Below are 12,789 nucleotides of genomic sequence, written 5' to 3'. Positions count from 1 at the left end.
TCCAGTAGAAAATAATTACTTTGAAAGTATGGAGATATGTATGAATTAGTTTCTTTATCTTATATTTTGCAATTGATTTAGAAAAGAAAGATTTAGATACTGATTACAAAACTTATGTTCTTCTTTGCTTCTTACGCAGGATGGGCTTCTTTCTCAAGGTTACTCTGATTTTATAAATAGGATTCACAATCAGATTCCTCAGATTACCTCTGATGGAAAAAGACTTCAGGTATGAAATAACCAATGCATCTTAAAATACATGTAGACAATTGTTACGTATTCATGCTTACTTTTTTTGTTTTACATTCACATTTCAGTGTCTTCTGATTACGTTAACTGCTGTATGAAACATTTTCTTCATTAACTGATTAAGTAGTACACACAAAGGAAACAGTCTTATGAGCTGCTTTTAGAAATAAAGGTGAAGAGAATTTAAGGACATTACTTAGGTGTAACAGAAGACTATAAGTAAAAAATTCTTAATCGTTATTTTTGTTTTCTACAGAGCATTTAGGGTTTATATTCAAGACTCTGAGCACTGCTTCCTCTTTGAAGGAGAAATGTCTTGAACTGTAGAAAAACAGTTATTTCCTTAGTAATTATTTCTTAAAATATTACTCTTTCTCATTCTGTTTTCTTAGGAAGAATTCAAGAGGAGAGGCTTTTAAGAGAAGGGGACAAGTTTATGGCTTTAGATTTTTAAAAACCTTTTCATTTTACTTAGTTTTTGTAGGACCTTGAGGAATAGATGGCATGATTTCTGTGGCAAGTGAGGGGACTGAAGCTCAGAGAGATTAACCCGCCCAAAGTCACACCACTAGTTGTTGCTACAGAGTCAGGTATTGAACTTGTCTTAGATTCCAGGCTTAGCGTACTTCGTGCCCCACATCTGTATTCATATGCTAGAATCATTATTATTATAAAAGCTTATCTAAATTTTGGTTTTTCTATTCTTAGGTGATTGTTTGCTCAGCCACTTTGCACTCTTTTGATGTGAAGAAACTGTCTGAGAAGATCATGCACTTTCCCACCTGGGTTGATTTGAAAGGAGAAGATTCTGTTCCAGATACTGTCCACCATGTTGTTGTCCCAGTGAATCCCAAAGCTGACAGAATCTGGGAAAGGCTTGGGAAAAACCACATTAGGGTAAGTACTTTATAACGTTCACATTTGTGTAGAGTAAAGCATTCATAAACTAGTTTAACCTTGAGCTCTTCGTGATGCTTAAAGCAACCAGACATTGTACCTTTAAGAAAAGAGAAGTCTGGCACGTTGACCAGAAGAGTTTAGGTCTGTTAGGTATGGAATAAGTGATGGGCTCGTACTTTACTTTTCTCTCTGTATAAAGTTACTTCTGTAATCATCTTTCTTGACTTAGGTTTTGTAAATAAATAGGATTACCTGTGTATATCTAGGGCTAATTTCTGATATAATGATTTCCATTTTTAGTAGCATTTTAGAGTCTTCTTGATGTGCCTTATTTTTCTAAATATCAGTTTCATGAGTCCATCATCTCACTTTTTCACCATTGTTAGATTTACCTTTATATAATAAGGGTATGCTTATTCTAAATACACAATGTTTTGAAAACCACCTTCGATTTTTTATTATTATATTTAAAATTGATTAGCCTTAGACCTATAATTAATAAAGGGTTTTTCTGGGCTTCCCTGGTGGCACAGCGGTTAAGAATCTGCCTGCCAGTGCAGGGGACACAGGTTCGACCCCTGGTCCGGGAAGGTCCCACATGCCGCAGAGCAACTAAGCCCGTGCGCCACAACTACTGAGCCTGCGCTCTGGAGCCCGTGCTCCGCAACAAGAGAAGCCACCCTAATGAAGAGTAGCCCCCACTTGCCGCAACTAGAGAAAACCCACCTGAAGCAACAAAGACCCAATGCAGCCAAAAATAAACAAAAATTAAAAAAAATAATAATAAAGGGTTTTTCTGAATCTGAAGAATGGTTTTGCCTATAGATTATAAAGGTGTATGTCTGAAATGCAATCTAAAGTTAGATACAGTTCTCCCTTTATAAAAAGATACCTGTTCTGAATCATTACTTAACCCTTCCCCACTTCTGTTTTATCCTTTCCTTTTGACAGACTGATGAAGTACATGCAAAAGATAATACAAGACCTGGTGCAAACAGTCCAGGTGAGTTAGAAGAGTCAATAAAATCGTGGAAAGATTTTGAAAACGAATTGATCTGTTGTACCGAACGTGTGCCCTGTCTCCTCTCATGAAGGAACAGGAAATCTGAAAATACAAGGAACAAAAATAATTTAAAAATGGGGGGAAAGCTGATATCAGTCAGCTTAGAGGAATATTAATCACTGAATTTAAGGTATTAGTCTCCTGGCATCCAAATCACAAATACTTTGGATTATACAGTTCTCATTTTTCCAGGAAGCCAGCAAATTTCTCTGGCTACAGGTTGTATTTTAGCCCTGGATGCCAAGAGAAATGTCATGTAGATTCTTCATATCTGGCAATTGGGTAACAAAGGGACATGTCTTTAGCTACAACCCTGTGAAAGATACAGAAGTGATCCTGAGATGGTTCTTTTTGTGCGTAAGTGTACAATTCAGTAGCATTGAGCACATGCCTACTGTGCAGTCGTCACCGCTATCCATCTCCGGAACTATTTTATCTTCCCATACTGAAACTCCATATCATTAAATATTTATCAATTTTGAAAGAGCCTAAAATTAATTGAGTCAATGAAGATACTTCTATGCAGAATTGAGACAGTTTGTATCAGGTACATAATATTTCAAAGATATATGAAGATCCAGCATGATACAAGGATAGTGTTTAGAGAACCTAGAAGAGATCTGAAACCCATTAGGCCACATGTCTGATATCACATGTCTCAAGTGGATCATTGGCAAGGGTTAGACTGCATTTTGTTCATAGTTGGATTCATTGGTAGATTTTTAACAAGTACCTAAAAGGTGAATTATCTGAAATTTTGATTAAAGACGGTTCCTTTGAACTCAGATTTATGTGTAGCTCCGAATTTAGGAGGTGTATGCTCAGCCAGCCTTATTGTTGGAGAGGAGCAGACACTGATAGTCAGAATAATAATGTATCAATCATCCCGCTGTTTGGGAATGCATTTTATAAAATAAAAATTTTTTACTGCCTCATATATTTTTCCTTGTAAAAGTTTTGCGTAGTTTTTACTACAATTAGAGACGACTAGAGAGACCTTAGAAATATGTTGGATTACAAAATTAAAATTTTGCATTATATGATGGTAGAGTAACTATAGCCCAGCTTCACACTGAAAAATAGACATTTGGAGGATGGCAACTAAGAAGTTACTAACTAGGTTTGACGTAAAATATTTACTTCATAGAGTGACGTTTGAACTTTCTGGTGTTCAGATTGATTTAGAAAGTACATTTATTATTTTTTAAAGAGGTTAAAGTAATTGAGTAAACATTTATTGAGCATTTAGGGAAGTTAATGCAAGGCAGAATATGATTAGTTCTCAATGAGAGGTAGGAACAAAGTTTTGCTGTGGGTATGTATTTCTGTTTATTTGTGTGTGTGTGTGTTTGTACATGTGCATTTTCCCTTATAAGAGGTATGGTTATAGGTGTTTTGGTATCCCATAAACTGGCATAAAAAACATTAAGAGAAACAAAAATAAATGAGCAAGTGGATTATCTCACCATTTCACCCTATCTTTTTATTTCTTGGTTTTGTCTATAATACCTGTATTAAAGTAGAGATTTTTAGGTGAGTGAAGCAGTAAGTCTGTAATTATGTGTGTTCGTGACAATTTCAGATTAAAATTCTGTTTTTTCTTTTTCGTTGTTATTGTGTTACTCAAGAGATGTGGTCTGAAGCTATTAAAATCCTGAAGGGGGAGTATGCTGTCCGAGCAATCAAGGAACACAAGATGGATCAAGCAATCATTTTCTGTAGAACCAAAATCGACTGTGATAACTTGGAGCAGTATTTTATGCAACAAGGAGGAGGTAATGTTTCCTCACTTGAAATAAATTGTGTTTATTTTCTCACTTAATAGATTGTTAGTCTCATGTTGATGCAGTGTAGCGTGGATGCCCAGATTTTAAAGCAACGATGTAGGAAAGACAATGAGACAATTTTCCACATAGGTACAGTTTCACTACAGTGAAGATGAATCACAGCATTCCAAGGCCCTTGTATCATTTGGAAGAAGGGTAAAGTTTTTGATTAATGTTAAAATTTCAAGTGTAATCATTAAATAATAGAATGTATATCTTCTAAATCAATAACTGAGAAAAAAAAACCTTAATCTAAAAAAAAGGTAAGAAAGGAAGGGGGGGAAATGAGAAAAAGCAGAGCAGTTGGAAATTATAGAGTAATAACGGCTGGTGGAAAAATCTGAGCGTATGGATAAACACTATAGTATTTATCAGTGGACTGAAGTCTTCTGATGAAGAGCATAGATTGTTAGACTGGATAAAGTATAGCTGTATGTTGTTTACAAGAAACATACCTAAAACCTGAGGACATGGACAGATTGAAAGGAAGGGGAACGAAAAAATATATGTATGTGTCAGTTAAAAGATTAATTAAAAGAAAGTTGGTCTAACTGTATTAATGGAGATGTCATAGACTTTAAGGCAAAAATATTACTAGAAATAAAAAGGGTCACTATGTAATAAAATATTCAATCTACAATGAAGATATAATGATTATAATTTTATGCTCCTCATAATTAATGTTAAATATATAAACTAACCTGAGAGAATGTTCAGTATAATCAGTCATTAGAGAAATGCAAAATAAAACCATAATGTAATACAATTGTACACTCAGGGTGACTAGATCAAAAATACTTAAAACACCAAATTTTGGTGAGGATATGGAGAAACCGGAGCTCATACATTGTTGAAGTACAGTCACTTAGGCAAAAGGTCTTACAGTTTTTTATAAAATTAAACATTGCTGTCTTATGGCCTGGCAATTCAGCTCCTAAGTATTGGCTCAAGGTAAGTGAGAATATATATTGAAGAAAGATGTGTGCAAGATGGTCATAGCACTTCATTTATAATGGCCCCAAACTGTACACTAAGAGGCCATTAATAGGAGAATGGCTAAACAAAATGCAAAATATCTGTACAGTGGAATACCTACTACTCAGCACTGAACAGGCATGGACTGCTGATGGGCCCAAAAATGGTGGGTGAATCTCAGAAGCATTATGCTGAATGAAAGAATTCTTACGCAAGAGTACAGGCTGTCTGATTCGATTTGTGTGAAGTTCTAGAAGAGCCAGAACTAATCTACGATGAGAGAAAAACCACAACAGTGGTTGTCCCCAGGAAGGTGGGAGTGTGGATAACTGGGAAAAAGGGCGTGAAGGTACTTGGTGGATGGTATTCGTGTTCTGTATCTTAATAGGGCTTTGGGCTACATGGGTGTATGCGTTTGTCCAAGCTCAGAAAATGTACCCTTAAGATTTGTACATTTCCCTGTATGTAACTTTAACGTCAACAAGAGAAAAAACCTGAACAAATACTGCACTCTACGTTGAACTGTGTACTGATACCTGCAGTTTACGTTGAAATGCTTCAGAAATATAGAAGTGAGTTGATAGAGGGATAGAGGGATGGATAGATATGTGGTAAAGCAAGTATAGTCAATGTTAATGGTTATTTTTACTTTATCTATTTTCCCAACACTTATTCTCAAACATATAGCAAAATGGAAAGAATTCTCACAGTGACTATTACTGCTCTGGTCTGAACTGCACTGCTTTTTGTTACTGTGTCTACTTGAAGACTTTCTTTTTTAGGATTGGCTACCACTGCACTCGCCTCTAAAATACCACTTCTCCATCCTTCCAGTTTGCTGCTTCTAATCTGCTTTGGCCAAGAAACCAGATAACTAAGTTGTTTAGAATACCTCGAGGAGGGCAGGCTTGTGATCGCGGCCTTTTAGTAAGGGCATGAACTTCCTGATGCCTGTTTTGCTTCTTCCAAGAATAATCTCTTTTGTTTACTTTTTGGTTCTTCGCTTTACATGGGTTAGGTGAGGTTCCCTGTGTACGCAGAAACTACCACTGCAGTTTGGGAAAGGTTACTTAAAATGTCCTTCAGAGCAAGTCAGTTTTAGTGCTCGTGGAGTTCATTTTAAGGGTATTTCACCTATGACAGAAATTGTGTTAACCATGGTTTATGACAAGTTGGGGTATAGATCTCCGTAGAATTATACCCCAGCTGGTAGTCTAAATGTTACTGGTTTTTTTGACATAGTCTTAGTCGTCACCTTTTCCAAGGTTAACTGTTTAATGTGCTTTTCACTAGGACCTGATAAAAAGGGGCACCAGTTCTCATGTGTTTGTCTTCATGGTGACAGAAAGCCTCATGAGAGGAAGCAAAACTTGGAAAGATTCAAGGTACTGATACTTAGTTGACTGCATTTCCTTCACACGTAAGAGGGGAGTTGTATCTAGTTTTAATCAGTTCCAGTTAATATTGTTAAAGCAATTCTTGTCCTAGAAATTACAAAATACTTCTGCCCTATTGTTACGTCCTCATCACAGCAGGGTTTTGTCATCTTTAACAGTCAAATGGTAAATTACATGTTCTCCATCAGCACAACACTACTTGACAAGAATTTTCAACTTAAGGAAGTTTTAGTTAAATTCTTTTGGGTAGATATTTTTAAGAGACGTATCATTAGATAGTTAAATCATGTCTGTGAGCCTTTTTTTTTTTTAATAAATTGTAACAATACCCATAGGGAACTTAATTTGTAGATTCAGACAGGTATCAGAATACCTGTTTTGTAGAATGAAATATATTTTGAATTATTTGGGGTAGACTGTCACAGTTAAGTGATTTCAGCTCATGAACAGGTTGTATAGCTTTTGGTGTAGATGGGTTGGGCTGAGCCATATAGAACTCAAGGTCAGTGGCCTCCACCCACAAGCATTCTCATCATTTATCACAGTGTGTTTACCCAGTGTATAGTACAAATATCATTTCTCTCAGACCCATAATATGAAAAGAGGTAGGAAGTACTGGGCTTAAAAATTTTGGATTATGTTTCCATGCTGAGCGTAATTGGTGTGGATGTTAAAACATCACAGCGGGGGACTCCCCTGGTGGCACAGTGGTTAAGAATCTGCCTGCCAAGGCAGGGAACACGGGTTCGAGCCCTGGTCAGGGAAGATCCCACATGCCATGGAGCAACTAAGCCCGTGCGCCACAACTACTGAGCCTGTGCTCTAGAGCCTGTGAGCCACAACTACTGAAGCCCGTATGCTCTAGGGCCCGCATGCCACAACTACTGAGCCCATGTGCTGCAACCACTGAAGCCTGTGCACCTAGAACCCGTGCTCCGCAACAAGAGAAGCTCCCGCAATGAGAAGCCCGCGCACCGCAACAAAGAGTAGCCCCCGCTCGCCGCAACTAGAGGAAGCCTGCGCGCAGCAATGAAGGCCCAGCGTAGCCAAAAATAATAATTAAATTAATTTTTAAATTAATTTAATTAATTAATTTAAAAAAATCACATGGCCTCATTTCAGCATTTATGCCACCCTTCTCTATCCTGGCATTTTGTTGGACCAGAAGTCAGTATGCCCCTCACCCCCTCCAAATCTCTAACCTTGCTGTGCCTTGCAGCACAAATGACATCTGATGGCTAATTGGTATATTCTTGGTGAGAACACCAGGGGCCCAGTCTCTTTAGGATTTTATCTGTTGTCACAAAAAGTGTAACCTTGAGGTAAAATATCTAGTATTCTGAATTATTTTAATACAAGGGTAAAAGTAAAGCTTATGTTTTTTACATTTTATTCTGTCTTATGTTTTGAATTACCAGTCAGGATCTCTAAAGATGAAGCCAAATTTTAGCAATGGTTTAAGAACTTTTATGTGAAAAAAGCAAAGATGAATCCAGTCATTGATTTATTCACCTTAAATGTCGTATTTCAGCAAATTACAACTTAAAAGTGCAGTACTTGTTCCAGTGAATTATGAATGACTAGACGGCTAATATGATACGAATACGTTAGTTGTTAGAGGTCTCATTTAGTGGAAAGATGGTATTTGTGGGGTTTTTTTTTAGTATATATACTAATAAAGTCCTTTCTCTCCTCTCTGTTCTCTTTAGAAAGGAGATGTAAGATTCTTGATTTGCACAGATGTAGCCGCCAGAGGAATTGATATCCATGGTGTTCCTTATGGTAAAAAGAAAGTTTTTATGCTTGCAGTTTGAATTTTATGGAATTCAAGGGAAACCATTTAATATGTTTGAAATACTCAGAACATCAAACATCACATATGTTTGAAAATTTTAGGAACTATTGTCAATTGGTAGTAATTGCTTTTGTTTACAGTTATAAATGTCACCTTGCCTGATGAAAAGCAAAACTACGTCCATCGAATCGGCAGAGTAGGAAGAGCTGAAAGGTACTCTGTCATTTTTCTTTTGTCCTTTTTAAGCTTCTGTGCTTCAGGAATAAAGTCTAATAAAGACTTTTAAAATCTTTCAGGATGGGGCTGGCCATTTCCCTGGTGGCAACAGAAAAAGAGAAGGTAATCTTTTCAGTGCTGTATTATACTCATTGTTTGTGTCGTCATTTTAGATGTTGGAAATGAAAGCAGTTTGATTTTTTCATTTACATTGAATTCAGTTGCATATGGAATATAAATGAACTTTTTAATGGCATCTTTTTCTCTTCATTCATTGAATGGACGACTAGTAGGATGAAGTTTAGAAAGGAAAAATATGAAATGTAATTTTCCCTAATAGCTTTCATATAATTTTCAGTGAAAAGTATTTAAACCCTCTCTGGCATCATGCCATGGTAGACTTTTTATGGGAGAGAGGGTTAACTTATTATTTTGATATAAATTGATACAATAATTTGATACAGATTTACAGAAAAGCTGCAAGAGTAAGGAACTCCCACACACTCATTCCCCAAACTACTTGTTCATTTTGCTTTTTGCTCTTTGCTTTATGGTACTGATGAACCTAGTGGCAGGGCGGGAATAAAGATGTAGACGTAGAGGCTGGACTTGAGGACACCGGGCGGGGAGGGGCGAAGCTGGGGCGAAGTGAGAGTAGCATCGACATATACACACTGCCGAATGTAAAATAGTTGGCTGGTGGGAAGCAGCCGCATCGCACAGGGGGATCAGCTCGGTGCTTTGCGATGACCTAGAGGGATGGGATAGGGAGGGTGGGAGGGAGGCTCAAGAGGGAGGGCACATGGGGACATATGTATGCATATGGCTGATTCACTTTGGTATACAACAGAAACTAACACATTATTGTGAAGCAATTATACTCCAATAAAGATCTATTTAAAAAATTAAAAAATATCTTATAGAAAACATTTGAACTTCATTTTCGATACTAATCTTGATATAGCATTCTCCAGTATTTACTTTTCTCATTATTTTTATCTGAGAATTCCTTTCTATAATTGACATCTGTTTTAGAAAAACTTTTGGATTCCTTTCAAAAAGAACTCTTTCAAAAGACCTAGTTAGTGAGCTACTAATAGTGGTAGTGACTGGATGACAGACCATACCTGCAATCTATTTTTCTTGTGCTCTGAGGACAGAAAATGTTAAAAAACTAACTGAGAACAAAGATGTCTAGCATGTTTCAGTCTCCGTACATGTTAATCTTCGTAGGTTTGGTACCACGTATGTAGCAGCCGTGGAAAAGGGTGTTACAACACAAGACTCAAGGAAGATGGTGGCTGTACCATATGGTACAATGAGATGCAGGTAAGGCTCACAGAGTCTTATTAAAATTGGTAGGAATAGACTGCATTTATCTGTAAAAGTTATGTATCAGCTCTTGTCTATTTGTGAACTGTGAGAATTAATGAGTGATTATGTTATGGTAGTTCATAAATTGTAACCTGTGAGTTCATCTCTTCAGAAATCTTACTTCCATTTATACTAAGTATTACAGCCTTCCTGGTTTTATTTAATGCTGTTAAAACGCAACTCTGTCGATTTCCTCTCCCTTTCTTAGTTGCTGTCTGAGGTAGAAGAACATCTGAACTGTACCATTTCGCAGGTTGAGCCAGATATAAAGGTACCAGTGGATGAATTTGATGGGAAAGTTACTTATGGTCAAAAAAGAGCTGCTGGTGGTAAGCTTTGAATTACTTTTAATACTGTTTTAAATGTGAATGTGTCCCTTTTTTGAGCTTCAGTTTAAGAAGAGAGTATTTCATTTCCTTATGTTTAGTGTATATTTTTAGCATATTAATCATTCCCTCCTTATCAGTCTTACAGCACTTTATTCATACTTGTCTTGCAGCATTTCTTATTGTGTGATCTGTATGTGAATGGACAGCAGCTTTGCTGTTTCTCTTGAGGTGTTAATGTCATAAGAGTAGTTGAAAATTTATGGAATTATTAGGAAACAAGAGAATAATGGTAATTTTGAACAAGGGGTAACCCAGGATACTATTTATTCCCTTTGCCTGCAATGCTCTTAGCTCATTCTGGAAATTTTTTAAAGATTCAGGCTAAACTGGTGGTTTCTAAACCAAGGAAAAGAGACTAGGGGAGGAGTTGGTAGGGGTATTGGGACAGCTGTTAGTAAGGAAGGCCTAATCATTTATTTTAATTGACGTAACACTTTTAGAACTCAGTTTCTTTTGTAGATAACTTGCACAGTAGTACCTCTTTATCGCTAGGAGCAACGTTTAAGTTGATGTAATTGAGCCAAAGCATTGCTGACACGTTATTCCAGGCCTGCCGCTCACATCACTGTGATTCGTGTGTGTGACACAGGTGGAAACTATAAAGGCCACGTGGATATCTTGGCACCTACAGTTCAAGAGCTGGCTGCCCTTGAAAAGGAGGCACAGACGTCTTTCCTGCATCTTGGCTATCTTCCTAACCAGCTGTTCAGAACCTTCTGATTTTAACATTCACTGAATAAGGTTTGAATAATAGAAGTCTATAGTCTTAAAACTCTAAAATAGTTGTACTGCTTCCAAGCAGCAGTATTTATAGTAACTTAAGCTGTTAACGCTAACTCTTGCATGTCAAGAAACATCAGTCTTAGGAATTCTTCATAGAATGGCAACCTAATGAAAATAATAAATTTGATGACTATATTTTCATGCAAGTTTGTGTCTTATTTTAAAATTATTTCATCATTTTTCAAGGAAGCTCTGGGTTTATGAAGTAAAGTTTATGGGTATGTGCATTCGGCAGAGGACCTGTGTGGAATTTTCACAAGAAGTGGTCCTAAATAGAGACAGCCTTGAGACGGTCATGGTCGCCTCGGTATATGTTGAAGCTAGAGAAGAGTCGTGGCATGAAAGAAAAGTGTACGATCCTAGGGTGGAAGGACAGCTGGGTTAGTTTGGAGGCCTAGAGTTTTTTAGGGACTTAGAAAAGGTTCTGTGTCTAAGGACTGATGACTGATTTGGTGATGGTGACCGTGAAGATGTATTTCTGAAGGTTTATCTTCTTTTTAAGAACCTTTCTTTCCAGGTGATACATACTGTAAAGATAAAACTATTCTAATGTCCCTCTAGGTCATAAAATTAAATTTAAAGGCCGTTCTTTGAAATACATTTCCTCAAACCCTCTTGCCTAAAATACCAGAAGGAAAAGGGACAATTTATATAGATACAATTGAATTGTTGCTTTGTACCTTTTGACTCTTATTTATAAAGTAGTATCTTTGGGAAAATTATTCTTACCCTAGAGATTCCTTAATAGCACAGGCTATTATAATTCCTTATATGATGGTTTTTAAATCTTTTCGCACTGAAATATTTTCTTCAAGCAAAATCTTGAGTGAAATTCACTGTGTAAGCAGTGGGAAAACCATTACCTAGTATATTGAGTCATAGTTTATGTGAAATGATTATGAGGATTCCATTCTTCCACTTATATCTAGACCACTGTCTTTGCTTTTTTTTTGTTTTACTTCTACTACATAGAACAAGTAGTTTTTCTTTTATTTAGCAAGTAAGGGGGGTGGTTTACAGAATAGATTAATTCTTTTTTGTGACTTTTGTGACTTTTTTTTGCGGTACGCGGGGCCTCTCACTGTTGTGGCTCTCCTGTTGTGGAGCACAGGCTCCGGACGCGCAGGCTCAGCAGCCACTCCGCGGCATGTGGGATCTTCCCGGACCGGGGCACGAACCCATGTCCCCTGCATCAGCAGGCGGACTCTCAACCACTGCGCCACCAGGGAAGCCCTGTGACTTTTCTTAATTAGCAGCTATTAAGAATAAGTTTCCATATATTTAGTGATCTTTCTATTTTTATATTACATAGTTTTTTTAATTTACATAATACATTATCTGTAAGTAAGAAGTACATAAAAGTTACTCAAAATCCCAACACCAGAGAAACACACTTTTAACATTGTGTATATTATTTTCCAGATATTGATACAAAAGTAAAACAAGAGATAAAGCAAAGAGAGTTCTATAAAAAAATTATTTAATAGCTATATAGTATTTTATTGTTTAGGTGTTCCATATATTATTTTAACAGTCTTCTATTGCTGGATATTTAGGGTAAATCCAATTTGTCACTAATTTCAACAATACTGAGAACAGTTTTACACATAGTTATTCATATGTTTGCATAATATTTCTTTGGCATAACTTTTTTTTTTAATTGGGGTATAGCTGCTTTACAATGTTGTGTTAGTTCCTACTGTACAGCAAAGTGAATCATCTATATGTATACATATATCCCCTCTTTTTTGCATTTCCTTCCTATTTAGGTCACCACAGAGCACTGAGTAAAGTTCCCTGTGCCATACAGCATGTTCTCATT

The 12,789-nt window shown here is 36.7% G+C and overlaps 1 protein-coding gene across 1 annotated transcript in view; it reads left to right on the top strand.

The window, feature by feature from the left end:
- DDX1 (DEAD-box helicase 1) overlaps window positions 1–11,627 on the top strand; it is a 34,234-nt gene extending 22,607 nt beyond the window's left edge. Inside the window, exons 16-26 of the mRNA XM_079940562.1 lie at window positions 140–229; window positions 958–1,146; window positions 2,101–2,152; window positions 3,841–3,987; window positions 6,307–6,398; window positions 8,120–8,192; window positions 8,346–8,418; window positions 8,502–8,544; window positions 9,655–9,750; window positions 10,004–10,124; window positions 10,774–11,627. Coding sequence (XP_079796688.1) covers window positions 140–229; window positions 958–1,146; window positions 2,101–2,152; window positions 3,841–3,987; window positions 6,307–6,398; window positions 8,120–8,192; window positions 8,346–8,418; window positions 8,502–8,544; window positions 9,655–9,750; window positions 10,004–10,124; window positions 10,774–10,904 — 1,107 coding nt within the window. The 3' untranslated portion in view covers window positions 10,905–11,627. The remainder of the gene's footprint in view (window positions 1–139; window positions 230–957; window positions 1,147–2,100; window positions 2,153–3,840; window positions 3,988–6,306; window positions 6,399–8,119; window positions 8,193–8,345; window positions 8,419–8,501; window positions 8,545–9,654; window positions 9,751–10,003; window positions 10,125–10,773) is intronic.
- The last annotated feature ends 1,162 nt before the right edge of the window (window positions 11,628–12,789 follow it).

The sequence above is a fragment of the Stenella coeruleoalba genome, assembly GCF_951394435.1.
Source record: "Stenella coeruleoalba genome assembly, chromosome: 13".
NCBI lineage: Eukaryota > Metazoa > Chordata > Mammalia > Artiodactyla > Delphinidae > Stenella > Stenella coeruleoalba.
Note: the sequence above shows the minus strand (reverse complement) of the source record. Positions and strands in the feature narration are given on the sequence as shown.